At 42.1% G+C, this 26,591-nt stretch overlaps 1 protein-coding gene across 1 annotated transcript in view; it reads left to right on the plus strand.

The window, feature by feature from the left end:
- Nucleotides 1–26,591, plus strand: part of prickle2b (prickle homolog 2b) — a 90,831-nt gene that overhangs the window by 52,917 nt on the left and 11,323 nt on the right. Inside the window, 1 exon segment of the mRNA XM_029432398.1 lies at nucleotides 25,096–25,279. Within this exon segment, the coding sequence (XP_029288258.1) occupies nucleotides 25,096–25,279 (184 nt within the window).

Genomic DNA, 26,591 nt, shown 5'->3' on the forward strand with positions numbered 1-26,591 from the left:
TTTCTCCATCTCTACTTGTGTGTATACGTGTGTTTATTGGTTTGTGTGTGTGCCGGGTGGTCTCTGGTAATGAAAGACGCTGAGATGAATCCACAGGGAAGTGAATCGCCGCTTCTCAGTCATGTCCTTTATTTATCTCCACTGAGCTCTCTATATATCGCTCCCCTTGCAATTATCATATAGTCGCTCACAATCTCGCTAAATCTGTTTCTGTCATGTGCACCTGCAGGCACAAACATGGCATACATCTCCCCTCCGAGCATCCTAGTTAACCCGAATCTGTCTCATTCCACATGGAACAAAGATGTAACCACCTGCAGCTTTTTTTTTTAGATCAGAAAAGCCTTGCACTTCAAAGTCAAAAACAAAAAGCAGAATCGCCGTTATAGCCAGCCGATACCCCGCTGTGACAAAAAAACATCCTTCACTGCTGCTTGTTGAAGCACTGTCCTTCACTGACACCATTTTGCATCCTTCCTATTAACGGTTTTGCTTATGTATCTTCCGATGCCAGATTGTATATCTGCCTAGATATGACATCAGCGACCACCTGCTTCCCGGCTTAATTGTTCACAATCTGTGCAGTGACAGAGTCCAAATCTTGGAAATGAAAGGGTATTTTTAGAATGACAAAGTAATCCTGGCCTTTAGCCTGCTACTCTGTTTGTTTGCATGTCAGGTAAAGGGGAACATGGTAATGTGCCAATACAGTGCAGTTCAGATACTGTAGGTGCTGATTGGTAGCCAAACTTTCAAGTGGACTGATAACATATCGGACCTGATGGGAATCACAAACTATTTACTCGCCTCTGTGTGTTGTGATATTCTTCTTTGGGCTTGTACATTGTTTCCTATTGTTGTTGCAATATTCCTGCCACCACCATACAGAAGACTTATGTCTGAGATGAAACTTGGCAAAAAATGTCTTCACTAGCAAAATGACTTGTGTATATGTCCTATCTGGGTGACTCCCTCGATCAACATGACATTTCTTTATTTAATACTTATATTTATATAATTACTTTATGTGCTTGTGGTTCCTGCTTTTTTAATCTATAGATTTTGTTTTTAATACTGAATATTCAGCTTGTTGCTAATGCTTTTTCATCAATACACCATACCTACCTAGACCTATGATGAATATCATATTATTCATGGCCTCAGCCTGGTTACACTCTAGTCCAGCACAACTAGTGAGCAATGGCCTACATTCCAAGGCTCACATGTGACCTGCAAGACTCATATTTAAATACTTGTGATCGTAATTTATCAGGTAAAAACATCCGATGGTACATACTCAAAGACATGAAAAGTGCGCGATCATAGTTCAGTTAAAAAAAATCCTATCCAGTCAAAATGGCGTTCACACACTCTGCAGCAGTAGAGGAAGTGGTTCCAGCCTTGCCTTGTCCATCACCCTTCTCTATTTCCAATAGGTAGTGTGCAAGTGACAAAACTGTTTGATGTATGCGTGCGACGCCATGTTGGTTGGAAAACAAATCAACAATGCCGTCTAAAGCGAACAACAACAGCAATACAACTCCGACTTCTTCAAAGTATTGTGACTCTCTGGAGTCCTCTGCAAAGGCAAGATTCAGAGAAAAAGTCCAAATTTGCGGCCTTGACCCGTACACGCTAAAGCCGTCGGATTATATTGAGGATTTAGATTCATTACCGCCGATTGAATATCCGGATATTGTGAACTATCTTGTGCTACAAACGTCTTGGGCAACCAACGCACAAATGAAGGCATACAAGAACTTAGATGCTTATACTTTCTTTGTTTCTGGCTGGGTTGGTAGTCTTCTTACCAAGTCTCTCATTCGAGTGAGAAGAGCGGCGATGTTATCCTCGCACACTGTGATTGTATGACTGGATTAAGCGAAGCATGTTTTCACATTGGTGCTTTGCTTTTCGCAAGTGAAGTAGGCTCAAGAATAAGCAAAACAAAAACATGCACAGAAGAAAAGAGCAAATGGCTGCCATCACATGTAAGGAAAGTGCCTTATTTACCAGTCAGCGATATGGAGAAGTAAGGTCTTACAGTGTTCGGGTATATCATAAGCACAAATGTTTAACGTAAACATTGAAAACATAGCTTTAGCATGAGCTCTTACCAGATATAAAGTGGACGCCACACACACGGGTGAATTGTGCTTTTTCTTCTGTTAAATTCTTACGAGTTATGTTGCTAAACCAGCTGACGGCGTTCGGTATTCAGCAATTCATCCCTCTTTTGTGGATCGTTGTTTTTGATGATTGTAGGAAATCTAAAGAACCGTTTCTCTGGGTCACGAGTAGCATTATTACCACAATTATACACTGCGCACACGATTGGCATTTTCTTTCAATCTTAGACGTTTAAATACAAAGAAAATTACGAAGCGTGCAGCAACTCACACGTGAACGGCCGCAAAGTGGCCTCCTGTAAAACAGGTGGCAGTATTATGTTTAACTTTAGCTGAAAAACGTTATCCGCCAGTAAACACACAGAAGAATAAAACAGGAACAATAACACAGAAGAAGAAGACAAAACATATGGATGAGAGTCACAGTGAACGGGAGATAGATGGAGACGCAGTTGTACCTGCCATCCTGTACCTGTCGCAGTGTAGCGGACATGTTTCCCGACTCTGCCATCGCAAGGAAGTACCCATCGGGGGAAACAAAAGCCACACAACTCATCAATCATCAAATACATTGATGATAATAACTCATCAAATAAAATACATAAATCTTATAAACATGTCTGTACAAGTAATACATACTTTAAATAAATTTCCTGAATGTATATACCCGTCCCTTATGTGTTTACGTTTACATTGGCGGCTGAGAGCTGTTAAGATATGGGCGGAGTCCGGCAAAAAGCTTTCCCTTATTTTGAAATTCCAATGTTGACAGGTATGCGTTACAGTCACATGTCTCTCAGAAGTCGGAAATGTACAAAAGCAAAGAAATTCCAGTCACGATGCCTAAACACAATTGTAATCAGTCATGTAATGTTTTAATTATGTACATTTGAACCTACCTTCAGAGAACAATCTTCTGGTGAAATAAAAACACGGTGATGGTCACCGTCATGATGTAATCTTTTTACCGTGGCTATGCTCGTGTCATACAGGACCAGATGACGTGTGAATCACTTGAACACACAGGCACGACCACTCCCGCTAATAACCATCAGCAATGATCAGAGCCAACATCTGATTTAAGATGCAGGTTTTTATTGCAGATATGATGGGCTCCTTATCATAATTTCAGGTTTGAGTGCGTCATATGAAACTATTGCATGCTAGAGTCTTTCATTACAGCAGACTTATGACATCAGGTGCTGGCATTTGCATTATGACAAAGTGGTTGGCGGTGAAAAAGCTCAAGGACAGAACCTGTGATATCTCACCTTGATGAATAGGACAGGGCTTCAGTTATTTAGCTCTGATTCTACATCAATGCCTGCTGCCTGCTCCTTTTTTTCTCCTCTACCCCAACTCAGCCCACATGAATTCAAACCCTTTAAAACTAAAGGAAAAGTGGCTTTATCAGATCTTTAATCTGGCCTTTTGAATGAATAGCTTATATTTATTTAGGGCAGAGCACAACTGCTCTGAATTTACATCCAATCCTATTCCTGTAGGATATATGACAGGGTTAGAAGAATACACACACAGACACATACATACTCACACTGAAATACACACAGCCGTTCCCTGGTTGTGTGTCTGACCTCTGAGGTTTGGCTGAACAGTAGACCATGGTGGAGCTCTAAGTGGGTGCAGGCCCACCAGATGTGGCTGTCTAACCCCGCAGACCTAACAAGTGGCTGCTTGGCCAGTAGCCTCGCCGCCACTCAGCTGCTTAGTATTTAGCCTAGAAAGCCAGTGGACACGGTAGTGAGCCACCAGTAGGGTGCTGACTCTAAACAGAGGCTGACTGAGGTTTGCGCTGAGGTTTAGACGAGGGCTTGGCGGGCCATCTTATAGCTTCATGTTAACTAGGTTTATTAAAGCCATGTCCTTATGTCTTTGTAGGTTTGTGTGCTGCCTATCATGATTTAATGGGGCTTTGGGTCAGTGGTAGACCCTGGCAGTCTTTATGAATTCATAATGTTTTTGTTCATTATCAACAGTATATAATTGTAATGTTTTGCAAGGAATTTCTGATGCAGTTTTATTCTCTCGCTGAATTCTCAGATTGACATTTTACTGCCCCACTAGCTTTATTTTTCAAAAGCACTCGTTTTTTTTCTTACCTTTCTCTCATAGATAAAAAATAACAACAAAAATCTCTTATTGGAAGCATTCCCACAAGTATTTAGTATTTATTCACGAAAAAAAACTGAGCATCAATTTTGTATGGTCTCTGTGATTATTCATGCTGAACCAAGGTAAAAGGAAAGTTATCCTAAGAGTGGATACAATCTCCAATTCTGATGGTTTAATGGAAAAGTAGTTTCATATTACTGTAATGTTAGAGCTTCAAATGGTTGTGGAATAAGTAAAGGAATGCTATTTAAAAATATATATAATAAATAATGTGCAGTATGATAGTTTTTTGAGCTAAAAAATACTTTAACATTTTGGCACATTTATTCTTTCTCTCGCCAAGAATTTGGAGAGGCTCTCGGGTCTGTCTGTTTAAATATGAAACTAGAGCTAGGAGGTGGTTAGCTTAGCTTAGCATAACAACGTGAAGCAGGGGGATACGAAGAGCCAGAAACTAGTTATTAACCATCTTTCAGCATCCTCCTCCAGTTGAAGGTCAGTACAGTGCCAAGTTAGCCAGGACTCCTCAAGTTGATGATCAGAGTTTGCAGGCCGACACAGGATCTTGAAAGTTTACCCAGCCTGCCGACCATGAGGGTGACGAATTTCACCCCTCTGCTCTAAAACAGTCATTTGCAGCTGAGAATTCTGGGAGTGTGAAGAGCCTGATGGTGGAACAGCTGCATTTAATTATTTTTACTTAGTAGTTTTGTAGTCTTTTAATTCTCTCCACTTCTATTTGACATTTTCTACTCTTGAACCTCTGTTTTTTTATCCAGCTTCTCTGTCCCCCCTCCCTCTTCACCCCTAAGGTATTCTGTGTCAGCTCCTCTCAGAAAAACTTTGCTTACCATGTTGAGGTCACAACGAACCAAACCATGAACAACGGGAATAAACTCCCATCAACAGAGCGTGGCTTCGTTTCTAGAAATATGTAATACATTGCACATGGGTGCCAAATGTGTCCCAGATGCAAGGGGTTCATGTGTTGTTCAGGCTGTGCTGTCTGCACCCCGAGATCTGTGCTATGTCTTCAAAAATTGTGCTCTCTCATATCCGCTTCCCAACATGGGAGACATTTTTATAACTTATTGTTTATGTCTACACATCTATCTATTCATTTTCCAATTAAGATGGGGTGAAGCTTGTGATTATTCTAGCTTAAACCTGCTGACTCATTCAAAGCATTGATCCGATATTGTTTGAGAAAATGAACGTCTGTCCCAAAAGGATCCGTTGAAGTAGTCAGTTGATCCTTGATTTTTATGTCTAATCAATAGAGTTCACGATGCATGGCGAAGCAGTGCTCTGATCCGTGGCCTTTGGAGCATCAGATGGACAAGCAGGGTCAGCCACAGCAGTTAAATGCAAAATAGCTCATGATCAATAGAGATCACAGCCAGGTTATCTCTAGGTCTCTGTGTTAAAGGATCGGCTTTGAGGCTGAAAGCCTGCTATTGGCCTTATTGACTGAGGACTCAGGAGTATTAAGGCCTGGCGACACCCGAAAGTTGCTGAGCAAAGTTTAGCGTGTAGAGACTACTCACAAGACTAGTTGATAAACTACTGTGGCTAGAAGCCGATTGTTATGGCGTTGCATTATTATGAAACACCAATACTCTGAAAAATGTCTGATTTGTCCGACAACCCATTACCCCAACAACCAACACCCATTGCTCTGAAGGCCCATTGCTCCAATGCAACAAACAGAAGCACACGGCTAATTATTATGCAGATTGACGTAAAAAAAGGTTTTACCACTAATGAGAAGTCATGACCCACCCCACTCTTTGTTTGCCATGTACACGTTGCCGTCGTTGTCTGGGTAGGTTAGGTTTAGGCATTAGTAGTAAAATTGGTTAGTTCGAGGGTAACGATATCAGGCTAAACAAATCAGAGGCAGAGCAGGGCTGGTCATGCCTTTGCCTTTATTCTGCATAATAATTAGCTGTGTGCTTCTGTTTGTTGCATAATGAGTTTGTATTTTCAGAGCAATGGGCTTCGGAACAAAGGGCGTTTGTTTTTGGGGTTACAGTATGTCAGACCATTTCCGTTAAAACCTTTTGACAATGTGTCCCCGAGCTAGCTAGCTTGCTAACTGTTAGTTAAGAAGCTAGTTAGCTTGGTTTCTAATGGGACAATACAAGTGTATTCAAGAGGTGTGTTGTACCATCACCTCCTGTCTCATTAATGTCTACAAACCGTTTCTTTCATGGAGCAGGTCATACTAGATTAAAAAAATGGATAGTCCAACAAAGCTAATGAGCTACGATATCTTGTTCTGTTATGGACTCTGGCTCCTGTTGGTTTGTTTGTTATTGGTCAACAGCATGTTGTCAATGTCAAAGATTTCCTTGAATTTATATCACTTCCAAAAGTGAATCTATTGATTGCAGCGATTCCATTGAAATTCATTAAATTTTTCACAAAATGTGGATGTTTTATAGGTGTCACTACAGTTAGTGTCTAGAAATTCTGCTCATTTTATTGGCTGATGCTTTCACAGCGGCCTTGTGTCAGATTCCTTACTGGTCTGATCCATCATACACTCTAGTATCCTCCACATATACCACTGGGCGGTTTACATACAATAGTAGGTGAATCAGCAATTAGACAAATCCATAGGTCAACTCCTGAGAATGCATGAATGTATTGGCATGTAGCTTGGCTGCAGATGGATGGGCTTGGTGATACCGTGTGCTCTCCCTCCATGTCGTGTTTTTTTTCTTCCTCATTGTGTTTCCCTCTCGAGCTTCGTCTTCACAAGCCCTCCTGCTTTTCACACTCCCTTTTATGTTTTCCTCTCTCGCTCTGTCTATCACCCATTGATGTTGCTTTTATGATCTGTTTTTATGATCTCTCTTTCTCTCTGTCTTTCTCTCTCAGCTAACCTCTTGGTGTGCTGTGGGGAAGGAATAGTACACTATCATTCTGACGCCAGCATCAGTCTTGTGGCTGGCACAGTCTTGGCATGCAGATACACACACACACACACACACACACACACATACACACACATACATACACACATACACACACACACATACACACATACACACATACACACACACACACACACACACACACACAGAGAGAGAGAGAGAGACATACACAAGGCAGCCTTTCCTATCCAGAGTTTACTCAACTGGCTGGTACGCTGCCCCAGATACCAGAAAGGACCCAGAGCAGGCACCAAATGTACTTGAGCTGCAGTGCTATGGTGTGATTAGACATGGAGGATATCAACAGCGCCTTTGCATAGATTAGTATGTCACTCTCTGTTGTGTTACCCATAGCTGATGGGTTTCCATACATTTTAGAGAAAACAGTAGCCTGTAAAGACACTGATATGATTGTTTGCATGATTTTGTCTGCATAGGAATGTGGCGTACATGTGCTTTTTGGCCGACCCGTGCCCAGTGCGGCATTATATGTTTGCAATGTCTCTCTGTATGTTTCTGTCTGGCCAAAACGTGTGTTTATGTGGAGACATGTGGAGCTCAGCAACAGAGGCGAGAAGAATGATACACAGTGATTATCTGTTCCACGCTTCAGCAGCTGTAAAGTTTTTTCTTTTAGTCCATGAAATGGCTTCAAGTCAGTAAGCATGTGTGAATATTCTTAAGGGAACTAAATGATCACTTATATTTGTTATCCTTTTAACTTAAACCAGATCACTTTGGCTTCTACTTCTCCTGTGGTCTTCTACATGTCCGTGCCTCAAGCACTTTAGGAATTTGTCGAAAACTGATGTTACATCATCTTTATTGTCAGTTTGATAGTTTTATCATGAGAATGAATACCATGTTTACGGCCAGTGACGGCTGTTCTGCTCATTCAGAGCCACCCACACATATATGGAGCTGAAAGAGCAACAGCTAGTCTCTTTAAAAAAAGAATACCCCAGATAAATAAATGCAGAGTCTTTCAATACATTCAACCTGGATTTAGATAAGGCCAGCTCTCTGTGCACACTTGTTGGTTTGTTTGTTTGTGTATATTTTGTGTTCTTATTTCATTTGTATAGTTGTGTGTCCTCGGTGTGTGTCCTTGTTCTCGTGTCTGAATACTTGGCAGCCTTTCATATTCCTCGACGCACCTCCAGTCGGTCTGTGCCTTTTTAAACAGTAGCTTCATTGATGCTCAGGTCTTCTTATCCTTTGCTCTTGCCTTGGACAGTTTTAACCGATCCCACACTAACCTCACTGTTCGTGTGTGTGTGTGTGTGTGTGTGTGTGTGTGTGTGTGTGTGTGTGTGTGTGTGTGTGTGTGTGTGTGTTAGAGTTCCATACATACAACATAAGCATACAATTGCATGTATTCTTGCTCACTTGCCTGTTGTGTGCATGCTACGTAACACAAGTGTCTGTATGTTTTCTGTGTGCGAGTAAGCATATGTGAATGTGTGAGAACCAGGCTGTGATGTCATATGTGGGTCAGCAGAAGGACATTATTGTGTCTGGAGCTCTACGGGGGGTGTGAGAGGTCTGTTTTTGGCCTCCTTGTGCCTGAGTGGTGCAGCACAGAAGCCCGTCTGTGGCCTGGAGAACCGAAGGAGCACCAGGAGCCCGCGGGGCGAATAAATACGCTGTGAAAAGCGTGTTAAGAGAGGTGTGAAATAAATCGGAGGGCGACACACTGGGTTTTGTGTGGAACCGTTCCCTCCCCCTCGTCTCCGCAGTACACATGCTCTCTCTTTCTTTCTCTCACACACACTCGCTTAAACTTTTCCTTTCACACACACCTCACATGGAGGTTCACAGTTCAAATAAACAGAGGCTCAAGCAGCGGTCCGGGTCTGGTGTAAACAGCAGCAGGCCGGGATGATTTAGTTTCTCTCAGAGCACTGCCTCTCTCTCTCACTGCTTCCTAATGGGCCATGCTTTAAATGGGGAACATAGGGGAGCAGCAGTAAGTGGGTGAAGAAAATGCTATAGATTTCGATTTGACTATCTTGTGAAGAAGCTTGCTCAGACCCAGTATCCAAAACAAGTCCAAAGCACATTTTAAAAGGCACGAGAAGTGATGCATTGAAAGTCTGTCTTTGCTCGGAGATGATCTCACTCTGAAAGTTTGACCTCGGTTTGATATAAGTTCTTTAATGTGATTTGTCTGCGTGTGCGGATCACTCAATGTGACTCATTCCTCCTCCGGTGGCTTCTCTACAGCCTTGTCTGTGTGTGTGTGTGTGTGTGTGTGTGTGTGTGTGTGTGTGTGTGTGTGTGTGTGTGTGTGTGTGTGTGTGTGTGTGTGTGTGTGTGTGTGTGTGTGTGTGTGTGTGTGTGTGTGTGTGTGTGTGTGTGTGTGTGTGCTGCCTAAAGTCTCAGCTCTTGGCAGCAATCAGTCAATAAAGCCCCAGGTTGACCGTCTCTATTGGCCCAGTGATGAAACACACCGCCAGTCTGTCACGTCCTGGAAATGGCAATTGCTCCTCCAATCCATAACCTCCACAGGCCTTCAAGATCCTGTGGGGAGAGGGCTGTGCTGGCCTTATTGACATGGACATAGTGTTTTGTTTGTGTGATCTGCTCATCATGCATCCCCCCTTTGTTAGGGTAAACAGTGTAACAAGATGAAATAAGAGGGAAATTAAATTGCCTAAACGTGAGAGGAATCATTTCAATATGAAACGCTGCTATTGAATCCAATGAGACCTTTGAAGAATCTCTGTAGGCTTTCAAACTATGTTCTTTGTGGTTTTACAAGTCTATTAGTTTAAGTGACTCAGTTTTTTTGCTTAGTCTGAATCCGATTGGAGTTTAATCTCCTTATTTCTTCTTCCTGATTCAGCTGTTCATTATTTAGACTACCACATGACCTCACCCAGAGATTATCTCTTTCTTTCTCGTAAAACTCATTTACTTCCTTTCTACAAAAACCTGCTCTATATAAACACAATTGCCCCAGGAGATGTATATCTATTGAAAAGCGCTGAGCTGGATTATTGGGGTGAGAAGGGGCACTTTCCCAGTTCTGCATAGCATTGAGTATGTTTGGGAGTTTCTCTGTATGTAAGTGAAACTTGCTATGAGGCCACCTATGAGGGCGCAAAGCTACAGCAAAACGGCATTTTAATGAAATAAGGAAAGGTCCTGAAAACCTATTTTCTCAATCACCTCCGCGAAGGAGGTTATGTTTTCAGTTTGTCTGTTTGTCAGAAGGATTACGGGAAAACTAATGGCCAGATTTTCATGAAACTTGGTGGAAGGAGCTAGCATTGGCCAAGGAAGTACTTTTTCACTTATGGAAGTCTGCGCACTCCGAGTGCCCTTCTAGTTACTAAAAGCAATGTGGTACTACATGAACACACTATAAAAGTTTAACAATAGTTTTGTTTTTCTCACATGATAGATTTCTGTGTTTGTGTCTGTCCTCTTAATTTGAAGTGGGTGAGTTCTTAAAATGTGATGTCATGGATTTAGCAACATTTCCATCTGTTCAAAATATGATTACATTTAGCCTGTAGACTTACAGTGAACTAACTACAGGGACAGTCTCCCTGGAGCAACTTGGGGTTAAGTACCTTGCTCAGGGGCTCAATGGTGGCAGCCATGGTATTGAACTCACAACCATCTGGTGTTGTATTTGGTATTTGGTAGCTGTACCACTAAACCACTAGGCCAGGGGTTGGAAACCTTTACTATCTAAAGAGCCATTTTGACCCTCTTCCACCAATTAAGATTTGATAACACAGCTTATATATTTAATATATAGTTATACTATATTTCTTGCATTTCTGAAATTACAGAATGACAATAAAATAAACTGTTGCTATTTTTACCTGTTTTAACAAAGGAAACCAAAACTCCAAACTCTTTTGAAGAGAAGGAAACAATACAGTGGCATGTTTAGGCCTACTTTTAAATAAATTAAACACAGAACTATGCAGGCCTATTTGAGTCCTCCCCATATTTGTTGAATAAAATAAAATGAATATAATATAAAAATGCACATTACAATAAAAAATACAATATAAAAATTAAATGAATAAAGAAAGTTAAATAATTAATAATTTTTAAATAAAAAAAACGAATAGCTGCAGCCTAATATCTTTAAAAGAGTAAATTATATTATAATTATGTCTGTTTCAGTGTGTTTTCATCCACATGGAGGTGGTGATCATTTATTTGGCTTTTTAACAGCCTCACAAATGTCCCACAAAATGTCTTTCAACATCACATTTTCTGTTGTTAGCTCATTTCTCGCCACATATTAAGCACACAGGTAAGCCAGCATTGTTGACAGGGAAAGCAAATGTATTTGTCCACGCAGAATTAAACAATTTTATCTTTTGTTGGTTTTATCCATGGTTAGCATACCGAGTCTGCAACTCAAGATAAGCCACCTGCAGGGAAAGGCACCGTGCCCATAGACGCAGTAGAATGTGATGCATTTTTTAGTTGACGAAATATTAAAATATATATTTTTTATTTCAGTGTCACAATATCACCTTGAACTCCAAGATAAGAGGTGTTCCCTTTGAAAGATTGACCACTGTGCAACAAAAAATACATGTTCCATGTTTGTTTTTTGTCAAAGCTACAGGGAGCCACTACAGAGGGGTTAAAGACCCGCATGTGGCTCCTGAGCCGCAGGTTGCAAACCCCTGCACTAGGCCATCACCACCCCCCTAATGATGAAGTCGTTTTCTTGTGTTGCCAATCCACTTTCAATCAAAAAACAGTCTTGATCAAGTAGATTAGTTGAGTTGTAGAGAGTTTAACTCTCAATAGATAACACTTGCTTGTTTTTTTAGAAATTGACTTTGGTTGTTGCTTATTTACTGAATATTGAATATTTACTGTTAAAGAGACATACTTAAGATTTGGCCTTAAATGTGATCAGATTGATGAACCATCAAAACATTGCAGGTGTTTAAATAAAATGCATTTATATATTCCAATGTCTTTACCGGCCCTGTATCCTGTGTAGCCTGTATGGTCATGTCTGTGTCTGCGGTCATAGATCTTTTAGTCTGCATTGATGTGAAGCAAAATCACCCTTCAAGTTTCAGTTGCTAATTAAATGCTCTTATGGGAAAGACTAAAATGCTTTGAACAATGCCAGTGCTGCTCTTCCCACCACAAACATGTTGTCACTTGTAGCCAGTCTGTAAGTACAGTAGGATATAAATAGGGCAAATTGAACCTGAGGATAAATTCATAATTGACAATCATGACTCATCATCGGTTTGTTTGTTTGTTGCTATTAATTATTTTAACCAAAGCAACACACAAAAACACAGACTGGTTTCATGATGGGAAAAGGAAGACGTCCAGGTTATGTGTTGAAAGAATCCATTAGAATTTTGTTGATAACAAATTGCAAACCAAACTTATGGTGTAGCTTTAAATGAGCACAGAGCCGTGCTCATTAAAACTTTTTTAGTTTGTTCCAGAGTAGATTGAACGCCCTCAGGCCAAACTCTGTTTGATGGACTGGTCCTGTCTGTTGCTGCTCTACGCACAAGTCCTCTAAAACTACATTTTTAAATGTAGCATAGCTGAGTGTTGGGGTTTATTTAACTAAAAGTTTGAGCTTAAACTAGTAAGACAGAAAGTGGAGTTCATGCTTACAAATACAGACTATGTTTAGGTCACTGTGGCAGAGACGTTTTGCCATCTTCATATTCCTCAACTTTTATTTTATTTTCACTATTCACATCCACGTTTCACTGCAAAGACCTGACATAACCTCTGTTTCTTTGTCCTTTACTTTTATCGGCTGTTATCTCTCGATTTAAAATTCATGGACGCATCAAATACCTACTGGGCATCAGCCCCGCTACAGAGGCTTACCAGCCAAATACACATTCAACATGTGTTTCTTTTGTTGCTCTTTCTCACCCCAACTGGATATATTGGTTTTACCTGGCTTCTTTACAAACTCCACATAAGGGCTTTTGTGTGTCTTTTGGCTTGCCTTCTGAAAACAAGTGGTAAGATCATGTATCAGGACTCCGGCTGCCACGCCGCAATTGTGGTCCAGCTAATGAGTATGCTAATATTCATTATTAATGACGGAACATCTGGTCAGTCGGTATGTGATTGTGGGCCGCAAGATGATTTGTTACAGAGAGAGCACCAGAAATAAAAGTCAGAAGAGGTTTAGTTGATGGAGCGTTGTAGTGAATGAAACACAAACCCACACTAAGTGAGAGAAGAAAAGAGAGAGAGCGTCAGCAAATCGGTATCGACACCCACACCACTCATCTGGGTCATGATGACAAGGTGAGGAAGAGGAACATCAGTGGAGGCTGAATGAGAGAGTTGAGTCAGAAATGTGCTGCAGGGTGCTGAATGTGGGAGGTTCAGAGGTGGGTGGTTCATTCATGGAGCCACAAGATCATTCTGCATCAGAGCTGTGGCTTTATATGTTACTGGGAGAGATATGACCGATTTTTGTGTATTACTTCACAACATTTTTTTAAAGGGATTACATTTCAGCACAGATGGGAGTGTTAAACACTCAGAAAGCTAAATCTCCTCTCCCAAATGTCTCTATTTCTAAGGTACGAACACAGGAATAATAATAATAATAATAATAATAATAATAATGTCAAAACTAATAACTCACTGTTTTGTTTGCCATTCCTCATATCCCACTGCGTCCACTACAGTATTGCTTTACTTCCTACAACCGTTCCTCCCTTAATCAAACCATTGCTTGACCTAGTTATATTTTGAATCAGAATCCACATGTACAGTACGATTGAGGAAAGCTCATTGACAAACCGCCGTTGTTGGGCACAGCACGCTGGAAACTGAGCTGCCTGGCCCTGGAGAGTGCTGTCTACAGTGGAGATGGATGGTCTGATGGATAGACGAAGGTGGAAGACTTGGAGTGTGTTTTTCCTCTGTGCTGAAGAGCCCTTGTGTAAGTGGGCCAGGAGGGGCAAAAAATAGCTCCAGTCCCCTTGAGGAGTCACTCCACAAGGTCACCTCGTTGCCATGAGCCTTTATGCGTGAAACTAAGTGTCCATACTCTTTCGATCTTCCCTCTTTCGCTCTCTTTTTCTTTTCGCTGTCTCCCTCTATTTTCCCCTCTGTGGCTTAATAGCTTACCCAGGCCTCTGTACCAGCAAGGTCTCTGCAGCAAGAGTTGAGTTTGTGTGCTAACGAACTCCCAGGCTAATTAGAATCTCAGCCAAGCTGGCTACTCTCCTCATTTCCTTGCCATTTCCCTCCCTTTAGACAAATACAATTTCACCCCTCAACCCGAGCAGAATTAATCCAGTTAATGTTCAACATGGGGTGAATAATGGCCACTTATCTGCTGGGAACATGGGTACAGAGGGGCTCTTGGGTGGAGGACCCATAGTGAGCCCTTGGTATTGTGTCACACTAAATCTGCTTTCTGGGCAGAGTAGTTGAGCCAAAGTACTGCTAGTTCATGGTAAAGGGGAGGTCAGTGTGTCTTCAGAATGACGCTGCTCTCACTGAATGGGTCAGGAAAACCAGTGAACCTTTATACTAACTGGCAGTTGCTTCCTCTTCTTTGTAACTGTATATAAGTCTTCACATGAATCCTTACACCCTTAATGCAGCGGAAGACAGTTATCCAACAGCAGGTAAGCAAACAAACGTACCAGAATTATCTGTGGTGGTTGGCAACAACTTCCACATCATCTCCAGTTGTGCCATTCACTGAGTTTAACGCCACGGTTGCTTGATTTGTTGCTCTCTGTCCTAGCACAAAATCGGGCCATTAAAGATTAACTCCATTCTGCTCCAGGTTTTATTTTAGACTGGTTTATGGTTGAAACAAACTGGCTGGAACAAAGTGTCGCCAGACCACGTTTAGAGGCAAAAGTGTTCATGGTCGACAAATTAAAAAAGAGAGGCTGAGTTTAGATGCTGTTAAAGGCACAATGAGTTGGATTTGTCGGTTGCAGTTTGTAAACACAACATTCAAAGTTGGCCCCTCCCCTCCGGCTCAACAAGGGTTAGGGTGCTTGCCAGTGGGTGAAAGCCAACCCCAGATTCACTCTTGTTTTGGAACAAGCTTTGTCCGTTTGGCGTTTTGCCTCGCTATATTTGCGTTTTTTCAGTGTTGTGTCTGCCATTTTTGTAGCTTCCTTTGGGATGCACGCATACGATCTAGCACCTGGTTGCTACGTTTTTTATAGAGAACTCCCAGAAACCTCCCGAACACAGCAAAATAAAAACAAATACTGGCAGATGGCAGGGTCTCAGCAGATACAGATTCAGACAGCTTCACACACTAGTGGGTCATGTGAAGATTGAGAGGGGTTATTATGAGTCTATACATTGTCTTTTAGTGAAATCCTACTCGTTATGCCTTTTAAGGCATATTTATAGTTGTGAATTGAATTAAGGGGTTACACCATAGCTGAATAGCTTAAAGCTAAATCCAGCCTTAGACGTTCTGACAAGTACTTTTCTTCAAGGCATGCTGGCACCTCAATCCTCCCTGTTGTCTTCATTGAAGTTCTTCAACTTCTTAACAGTCCGCTTTGTGATTCTGGAGACCAAATCTCGACCCATCATTTTACTTCTTTGTTATTTATCTTTGAAAAATCCCTTTGCTGTTTACCATCCTTCTCATTGCCGAAGACAGGTCTGGTTGCTGAGGAATGATATGATTTTATAATATTAATCCTGCCCTCAAAATCATCGCCGCCTCCTTTCTAGACCAGTTGGTTTAAGGGGCTGAAACACAGTTCAGTAGCCAGTTGGGTATCAGATTCTGGGCAGTGTAAATACTTAGAGTAGTTAGAAAGTCCTTAATAAACCTTCTGCAGCAGTGGAATAGAAAAGCTATATGGGAAAGGAAGCTGGTTCTCTCCCTCCCTCCCAACATGTCTGAGCTATCAGCTGTTGGGGTGAGTCCCAGCTGCCTCGTGTGTTGACTCTAGAGTGATAGCCATCAGCATTTGCCACATGAAAGGAGAGGAGACTGGTGTTCCTAAAAAAGCAGATGAGAAATAAAGATGAGGAGGCGATGTTGGGATGTTGGCTACATTTCAAATCGAGATAAAGGCATTGATTTATCAGGAGTGTTTTTCTGACCATGTCAAGCAGTATATAAATCATTTCCTTCCCTGGTGAGATATGAATAATGTCCTTATAGGATAAGATCCTTTGAGGCGGTACAACTTTCTTGCATACTTTAGATAGGGATCCCGGCCCCCGGGAGCACATGTATTTACAATATATCTCATCCTGTGCTTTGATAGAGACAAAAAATTAAATATGCTTATACATGCTTGGGAAGGGAGTGAACCTGTTTGGCTCACTGTCTAAAATTACCAAGCAGAGACTCTCGGTGCATGCCAGGAGTCCATGCAGGCAATGCTATCTGTGGTATGTCCCCCAAGCTGGCCTCTGTGCTTTTATTTGGTCCTCTCCTGGCATTTAAAACAGCTCACTGCAGGTCGAGGAACAGTTTATGGGGGAAAAGGCACTGACTTATTGGGGTAAATGGCTGGCCCCAAACCAATTGACCCATTCTGTGGTCACTCCAAGCAGAGGACACTGTCACTTAGGGCTCCTCATAAAAATCTTGTGGATAGGACGTAAGTACAGCCTGTGCTGTAATTGATATTCTTGTGTTTGTAAAGGGGCCGCAGTTATATGTTCTTATGTATGAGAATAAGTCACAGCAAGAGTCGCCCCGCCACGTGTAAGAGGACCAGGGCAGAAAGACGGCTTTCAGTAAAAAATGAAAGCAAAGCTTTAATCTGAAGCCGGAGGAACACTTCCTGAAAAAAGACTGCAGCACTGTCCTTAAAAACTAAGGAGGTCGTTCAGAGCTGCTGGCTGTTTTCAGCAGCAACGGCAAAAAAAATCCTTGTGCTGCTTTACATACGTTATTTCAAGGCATTTTATTATTTATTTTTTTATATTCCTTTCCGCATTTATTTTTTAGATTGTGTTTGGCCAACAGACAGCAGCAGGGCACTTTGGGGGGGGGGGGGGGGGGAATACACAAATCTTGATTTAATTACTCTCTAACCCACTTCCATCCATCCTCCAAGTTGCCTTTTGTAATCTTCCACAAATCTGTTCATCTTTGACTGCCAGAAAACTTTTGGCCGTTTTTCCTCTTTCTTGACACATTTTGCATTACACAAATATGCAAATGAGGAGAAGCAGTGGGACTGTTTAACGCTCCTACCACTCATTGTAGGAACCAGAGAAGAGAAATAGCATTACACAGCTTATTGTCATGTGAGTGTTTGAGAGACCAGAATAGCTGAGATGGTGGCAATCAGTGAGGGAACAATTGTGCTGTTTATGTTGTTGCTATTAGCCGAGCTAACTGACTCCACGTGGTGATCATATAAATCAGTCCCCTGCTTTAATTTCCTTGTGGCTTTTATTTTCGTCAGTTGTATTTTGATAATCAAATCAATGTGGCAAAGTGACAAAATGCTTCACATGCGACTAAACTATAGAGACGAGAGCATGTTCTACTTCTAATAACAAATCATATGTAATAACAAATGCATAGATGGTAGTAAATTGTAATTATAGTCTAAGCTGTCCACTGTTAATGGATCTTTGGCAGCCTAAAATACTAACGGACCCAATGAGTGCACTGTGAAAAATGGGCTCCTGGAGTGTTAAGATCCTACTAAATTGGCTTTACATTTGTTTTTGATTCAGTGGATTTTCATTGGTCTGTAAGCCCTTTGTCCTTCCTCCAGCTAATGTCCGCTTCTTATGTTAAACAGCACTGTTGTGTTTACAGGGGCTCAACTCCCCATTTCCCGATGCAGGTCAGCGCCCTGCAGCTCTCTCTCTCTCTCTCTGTCGCTCTGTCTCTCTCTCTCTGTCGCTCTGTCTCTCTCTCTCTCTCTCTCTCTCTCTCTCTCTCTCTCTCTCTCTCTCTCTCTCTCTCTCTCTCTCTCTCTCTCTCTCTCTCTCTCCTTGTCCCGGGCCAGTTGATTCAGGAAAGTTGTTTAATTCAAATGCAAATCCCGCCAGAACACCAGTCATTCACGCTGCTAATTACACCAATGTTGGGACGCTGACTTGCTGACATCACACCGGGATATTAGCATCCAGGGAGGAGGGAGGAGAAGGGTCGCTGGGTATGCGTGTGTGTCAAGTCAACCAGAGAGGTTCCGTAAGGCAGGAAGTAAACGACTTTGCCTTGAAACAAAAGCTTTGAAATACAGTTTGTTTTATGTGACTTGGTTTTCACTGTACAGAAATTAATAGAAGCCAACGGCTGTCGAAGGTAAGCCAGAGTAAAAATCACATCTTCATGTAGCATGAAAGAAGTTTCTAGACGTTCATGTTAAAGTAGGATTGTCAATATACAAAAAATAGTTTAATAGTGGATTTCTCAATAGCTAAATGTGAACATTAATTATTGACTTTGGACAAGGTAGTTTAATCAAAAGAGATATTTAAATATTAATGGTCCACTTAGCTATTTCCAGAGCTTTCAACCACATCTCATGATCTTCCTCAGCAGAGTGTGCTTAGTTCTCACTGAGCTATTTCCCTTAGAAAAACACCCCATTGCATTATGTCTTTTAATGTGTCACATAGCATAAATACGTATGTAGATGGTCTAGAAAATTAAAATAATAATTAAAAATAACTAAAATAGATGCATTTAGTGGATTCAATTATTATTATTAGAATTAATTAGTCAAATCAAAAAGATATGTCCAAAACCATTTGGCAATGATGTTCTTATTTTGAAATTTCCCACCGGAAGTGATCATGTGATTTATACGTTTTTGACACCGGTTAAGGATTAAAGCGCTGTTATTCAGTGGGTAGGTCAGCAGCGAGCGGAGAAGCTCCAGCTCCATCTTTTACGCAGCGAAAGTCCGCACGGATCTTCACTCAGAGTCAAAAGCAGTATCCCCGCTTCCCAGGGACATTTATCTCTTATTCATTTGGATTTTCAAATATTTCGGCGGAGTCTGCTCCCTCGGTTGGATCTGTAAATAGGGATCTGATTTTACGCACTTTTTGTTGGCTCTTCGTCTACGCTTTCTTCTCATTTGCTGAACTCCCGAATGTGTTTGCGGAGAGCAGGGGGTTGACAAAAGGCTTTTAAACGGAGGGGGTAAATGTAGCAGAGGGGTGCAGACACCACACAGCGAGGTGAGAGTGGGGTGTTTTCGTGGCAAAGCTGTGGCGTTGGAGTTGTGTGACAAGTTCTGCAATGAGGAAAACGTATTTTAAAACCCGCACCACCACAACCAGCACCGAGGTCAGGGCGATGTCTTCTTCCCTCCGCCGCAGTTTGTAAGAAGGTAAGCAGCTGATTATTGATCGTGTTTATGGTGTAGGCTATTTGGAGCCGTTTTGCAGCGCGACGGATTATCCATGTTGGGGCAATAAATGCGTAATGGAAAAGAAAATTGAGTCACAAATTAATCCATGTGTGAAATCGAGTTCGTTTCTGACTTTTACTCTCTCTCTTTGAAATGTGTGCGTAAAGTAGTCACAGGGCTTTTTAACTAAGTTTTCGCTTTCTTCTTCTTCACTTTGCTCGTTCTTGACTTAAAGCCAGGTGTTATTTGGATGTAAATACCACTCAGAATGCAGAGTTGTGGGACTCGCACTGTAGCTCTCCCTCTATAGACGTGTTCTCACCGGTTTATATCCCCCACCCCACCCCCTGTGGCGCAATGGTCAAGCTACTGTGCGCAATCCAGCCAGAAAGTCTTTGTTGTTCAGACTCTATGCCATATGGATGATAGTTTGCTTAGTTAATTAACAGATGCATAAATAGGCCTCTGTAAAATAATTAGTGTCTTCCCCCTCCAGATCAACTTGTTTTATGATGTTTCTACATTATGATGTTGTCATTATTTGAGTCTTCCTACTTAAGGCTCTAATCATTTCCTGGAGTTTGCTGCAAAATGAAACAAGTGGCATAATCGCAGCTCCATGGCAGTTGTTTTAAAGAGAACATAACAAGACTCAATGCAGGCTAATTTACCCATTTAGATGGCTACTTTTTGGCAGTGTAAAGGGTCACTGGATTAGCACATGAATGGACTGACTGGGAATAATGAATAATGTGGCTTCAGCAGCTGGCTGCAGTATCATTGGGCTCCTCGGGTCTGAGAGCAGCCCAAACATTAACTGAGCCGAGAGCCTAAACGCCACATCAACATTATTTCTGACATCCACAACTGGTTCTGGAAAATAAATCACTACTGCATTGGTTGATGCTTTCCCCCTACTGACAAGAAAGCAAAGTCATCATTATATTCCAATAAAATTCCTAGAAGATTGACGGATTTGCTGAGACATTTTCTCCTGAAATGTATCATAAGCCAGTGGACCAACGCCTTTTAATATATGTTGTTGGTTAATTCATTTGCTAATGATCTGGCACTGTTACCAGTGTCTGAGTGTGGTCTGAAGTCTGCACTGAGGTTTTCTTGGAAGCCTGGCCCTTCCATGACTCCCCCACGTTCCCATCCAAAGTAGTGTCACTTTATGGAACAAGTCAACACTGAATGAATAAGTAATGTGATCCAGTCTTGGGTAAAGCGTGGCTACAGCTGAAAAGCGTCCCAGTTTGATGTTACATAAATATATCTCCTTCCCTTTTGCTTCCCATTTTTCACACAAGTCCTGTACCATTCGCAGAGAGAGGGAGGGAGGGAGGGAGGGAATATGGGAAATTATACCTTACTGGAGCAGAAAGACACTGGCTCCTACATTTCCCATAATACAACTTGGTAGCATCTATGATTAGATCATCCACTGCCTCCTAAATACCCACTTCTCTTCAACCCACAGCCTCCAGGCCTTCTGTTGAAAAAGTTTTAAGTCCAATTTGAGTTCACGTGCACAATTGGTGAAGTGTCTAATGGGAGCAGTCATTGTTGAAGGCTAATCAATTGTGTTTAGGTAAAAATGCCCATATGTTGCTGTCCATTACAGGGGAGGAAACTCCTCATCAGGTTGAGTCTGGAGGCTAGTTAAAAAGACAGGAGGACTTTGGCTCTCTATAATTTGTTATGACAGGTGGATGCAGGCCTAATCTCTGTCCTCGGCAACACGCTGCATCTGGCTCTTACTAATTGGTGGCTAATGGAAAACGTCTTTGTCGAGCCTGATTCTTGTCGGGAACACCTCCAGTCATGTTCAACTGTGATTAACTCCTAATGGCTCTGAAGTCACCATGCAGTCCAGTGTATGTACAAAGACTTTGTTTGCTTGTATGTTGGTAATTGGAAGTGGGGGCTAATCGTTGAAGTCCCTGAAAATTCCAACAACATCTTCAAAACACTGAACGGAAATGTTTGAGTTGGCAAACAAAGGGGCGTTAAAGAGAAAAGAGGCTGTCCTCCTCTTCCCCCACTTCTTCTTCCAGAGAAAACAAAAGCAGAGGCAGGAAAAAAGAAGACGAGACTTGGCTGCAGTGCACCCAGCTGTTCTCTCCACTGTGCTCTCCTCTTTTGTCATCCGACTTTTGCTTTTGCGCTGAGATGCCATTTAAAGATGGGATTTTAATCTGGCCATCTTGAGTGATGCCATGGAAAAGCTGCAGTGGTTTTGGGAGCTGCTCAGGAATGAGACTTCAGCTTCAAACCTTCCAAGTCTATACTTCCTCAACTGGCTCTTGGATACAGTTGAATCAGATGGTTTTCTAAAGCTTGGGTTGAATAGAGTTTCCTAACCCTGAAGTTAGAAATACAACCCTAGCCCTATTTGTTCGCCTTGCAGAGATCACTTCGATTTGAAGCACATTTACTAAAATGGTAAATTTGATCTGAGTTTTAAGACGACTTGGTTGGCCATACTTGCTGAAGATCTTGTAGCAATGACCTAAAGCAATTGAACCAAGTCAATGTAACTGTCACAAGGGCCTATCATCAGACTCTAGTTACGCATTAAAACCACCCGTTACCTCGGTTACAGGGCTAATCTAGAAGAGGAAGGCGATGATAATTAACCCGACACGGTGAATCATTGTCCACTGACATCATGGTCACAGGGATAACTATCCAACAACTTTACCCCCCAGGTCTTGAACAAACCCCACTCTCTAACTGACCAATGAAACGTCAGCGTTTACATCTCCCAGGATATGAAAGCCCAGTCCTGTTTGAATACAGATACCTTTTAACTTCCTTCTCTTTACCACGCGTCGGTGATGCACTTGACTTGTATTAACAAAGTCCCCAAATCTCTCCTGATTGAAATCATGTAGATGACAAGAGGAAGCTTGGGGATTAGGTTTCGGTGGAGGGGAAATCCCAGGCATGTGCGTGAAGCGTGTTGTAAATCATGAGGATAGAAGGGGAGGGACGGAGCAACAGGACCCTGGAGGCTTACACTAGTGTCTTTGCCAGCACTGATGTGGGGAGATCAGATGTTTTTCGAGTTGAATCACTTGAGGAAGGTGATCATCAAACATCTGGACTCAGAGAGATGCGTTTCTCTAACAGTCACAAGCTTCCCTGCCTCCAAATTAAACTCCACAGAGACTCTAGTCAGAGCATGGGGCAGGGACGTTGTAATGTGTCCCCTCAGAAGGAATGTGGTGTGAAATGCTTTCCTCCAGCTCTGGCTATTTGTATACTCTTATCTCCATGAGTCCCTCCTCGCCCCAAGGCAGAAATATTAACCACATGGCAACCTGTCAGAAGACTGGAAGATGTGTTTATATGCGCTTGATCCTTTTTGTCTCCACCTTTTTAGTGTCTTTGTATTTCACTTTCAATCATCATCTTCGCTGCAAGTGTGTGTTCTTGTAAATGCACGTATTTCTGTGTGTCAGCCAGATAATCCGCCTTAAATTAGTAATGATGGTGAAGGTGCTGGGCTGTAATTAGGCAAGCTGCGTCGCCCCTGGCTATAGCAACATGCCGCTGGGACAGGGGTTTGCCAAACACCCTTCTACCTCGGCCTGCTTGACAGCTGCTTGATGACTTTGTCTGCCTGAGCTGCATCGCTGCTCTGTCTATCACAACCATTAATATTCACGACGAGGATATTCCGCCACTTTATGTATAATATTTATGAAGTCAGTTTGTAAAGCCTGTGGCCACAATGACTGCAGAAGTTGCAGAGGTCTGCCTCTCTGTTCAGGCTGTGTTGAAAGCCGGACCTGACAGTAATAGGCTGTTAGGCTCCCCACGAGTGGCAAGGAATTTCAAGTGGTGATGGAAAATTCATCCAACTTTAGACCTATATGTTTGTATGTAGGGATTACACGTCATAGTATTAGCTTGGGCATGCCAATTATTTCCAGTGTCCGTTCTATCATCAAAATCCATCAGCGCTAAACCAAACAGACTGAAGTGCTTTGTTAACCAAGACTCTTGGACTCTTGGACAAGAATTGCTCCTTTTGAACAAGAGACAAGGTGAGACTTGGCCAGCTCTCCACATGGTACTGTCTGTACTCCAAGGACTTTATATTAACAGATCCTCAGCCGACCAAGCTGTCAGTCTGTCAAACAGTGTCCTGAGTGTCCTTAAGCTCCTCCGTAGGGATGTCTGTCAGACAGGCAAGCAGGCAACCGCCTTGGAAGGTAATGGGATTGTCTCCCTGCTTTGGCCGCCTGAGGGGTAGCAAGGGTTAGTCGCATGCTACCTTCTGGCCACCCAGAGTTTCCCTCTTCATGTTGGGGCTTAGAGCTGTCAAGGACACGGGAATTTGTATGTATGCAGTGTCTTCTCCCTTCGGATCCAGGCTCAGACCTGTTGAAGGTAGCCTATATATTTATTTTAATCCATGCACTCAGGCATTTAATCCACATCCTCTTCTGCTTTTTGTTAGACGTCTCACAGGCACTGTGTTATTCTCCAAAGAGTAATTATTGTCTGTTAACCCCAATATTTTGTAAGACAACACTCCAGAATAGTTGTTTGAGTCTATGAAATATAACAACTCGCTTTATGACTCTCTGGACACTGCTGGAGATGAAAGGGCAGCTAGCAGGGGGAGTGTCCGCGGCAAACACTCCCAAATATCTTTTCCGTGAAAACTCACACATGGATCATTTTCATTTCATAGCTGAGTGGGTCTGCTTGACTAATGAGAGTGGAGCACTGTCCTGGCTAAGCATCTGCTATTGTTTATCGCTAACCTTGTGCATTAAGGAGTGTGTGTGGTGTGCATGTTAGTGTGTTTGTACAGTATAGTGTGCTGCTTTCCATCACTGTCCTTGGCTGTATTCTGTTAATTCTCGTAGCCTGTTTGTGATTACATTCTTGTTCTTGGTACCCCAGAGGATTGTTGAGCATTGTTTTTGTGGTACCCACATTTTACTGTGAGAGCTGCAGTGAGAAGCCTTGACCTATAAACTGTGTGGAGTTCACATCCTTTACGGGCAGAGAGTTTGCAAATACACATCATGCGATTTTGAAAAGAACTCAAGAGTTTCACAGAATTGTTTTTGGGGTTTTACTGTGACTATGGACGAATAGGTTGGGTGACAGACTTTCCTTTTTTTGTACAGGTTACCTTTTGAAAAAAGCAATTTGGGTTATTTTTATTTTTAGTGATTAATGGCCAGCTTCAGAGGCCCAAACAGCAACTGCAGTATGACGTCTTGTTTCTGTTGAAACTCTATCTCCCCAAATGTATTGCTGTTTACACTGATTTATTAAAGGGTTTTCTTTGACCCTAATGGTGAAAAGAATACATCTAGTGGTGTTCTGGGTATAATGAGTTAACGGTACGAAAGATATTTGCAAACCACCAATCACAATTTTCAACGGCGTGATTTAACAGGTCAAATAAGTACTGCCATCATTTCTAATCTGGGTCTCTTATTCCATTAAATCTTTCATTAATATGTGTGTGTTGAACAAATGTGTAGTGTAAACACAACGTTAGCTTGACAGATGCTCTTTGTTTTTCCTTGTTAGGAAGATCTGTGTGCACTGTAAGTGTCGCCGTGAGGAGCATGCTGTGACAGCCATGCCTGTAGAGATGGAGAAGACGGTCACCAAGCTGATGTACGACTTCCAGAGGAACTCCACCTCGGACGACGACTCAGGCTGTGCCCTGGAGGAGTACGCCTGGGTACCACCAGGACTCAAACCTGAGCAGGTATTAGCATCTTACACTCATCTGGGTCACATTCACACTGGACTGAAGTCCATGTCAGACATCTGTAAATTGTGCAGATTTCCTGTGTAGCTTTGTCAGCTGTTCTCAATCACGCCTGATTGTAGACATCACATAGAGACCCAACTCTTGGGCCTCATCCACTGGTGTGTGAATAAATCTGAAGATGCCGTTTGTGCACCGAAAGTTTGGACCCACACAGAAACGCTCATTAAATTAAGACTTAAGACTATTGTTGGTTGTTCAACATCAGGTGTTAACAACCGAGTAGACACTTAAAAATTTGTCAAATGACAATCCTGGGTTCACATTGCAATCACAGTCATCAAAAAAGCTCCGAATTCACCAAACACACTCCAATGTGAGTTCAGGGTGTTCAAATTGATACACAAATAGGTACATGTTTGGTATTTTACAACATTTTAGCATGGTTGGAAGGCCAAAGCAAAGGGGGTTAAAAGTTATGCATGTACACATTTCAGTTATACAATTTAATACATTTCGATACATACCCAGTATAGTGCAAACCTTTTGAAAGTTCCTGTTTATTGTGTTACACCTGATGCCTATGTCTTGTGACAGATCAGTTAGAGCTGCACCTCACCATATGATAGCTCACCAGTTCTGCTGACTGCTCCTTCTGCAGGCTAATGGATAACAAGGATTGTGTGGCTCCAGCAGTCAATCTAATCTCCAATTCATTCTATCCGCAAACATGGTAACAGTAGGATTCACCGCCCTCCCGGCAACTAAGCTGAGCCTGAGTAATACACAAACGCATTAAATGGTCCCATGCATGTTAAAGTAAATCCTCTTTTACAATACTCCACTGAACCGTAGGTGTGCACGTGTGGGAGGGTTTCCAGTTTTATAGGACGATAGAAGAATTAATGGAAGCTGGTTTCATTTTGATGATGAGCTGAAAGCAATGAACTGGTCAATACAATGTTGGCACAGCCCCCGGTTTTCACCTCCAAGGACTGAGCGCAGCTATTTCTCATCTCTCTCCCTCCATGGTCACATGTCTCACCCTGTCAAGTCAATTAGGTTCTCGCCTAGTGGTGATATCACCTCAGGCTATAATAGAAACTGGACTGGGCTGTATTGCATGAGCACAATACTAAACAACCGTGAAAATAACTGGCTATTTTTATATTTTGTGGAAGAATTGGGACAATTAAGAGCATTACTAACAATCTAGGTGAAAAGTGTCCATAGCTATAGCGATTTCAATTTTCCCAACTTCAAGCTGTGGAAACATGTTGTGTGACCTCTTACAGAGGAGCGGAAGTGC

This window comes from Cottoperca gobio, chromosome 5 (genome assembly GCF_900634415.1).
Source record: "Cottoperca gobio chromosome 5, fCotGob3.1, whole genome shotgun sequence".
Lineage (NCBI taxonomy): Eukaryota > Metazoa > Chordata > Actinopteri > Perciformes > Bovichtidae > Cottoperca > Cottoperca gobio.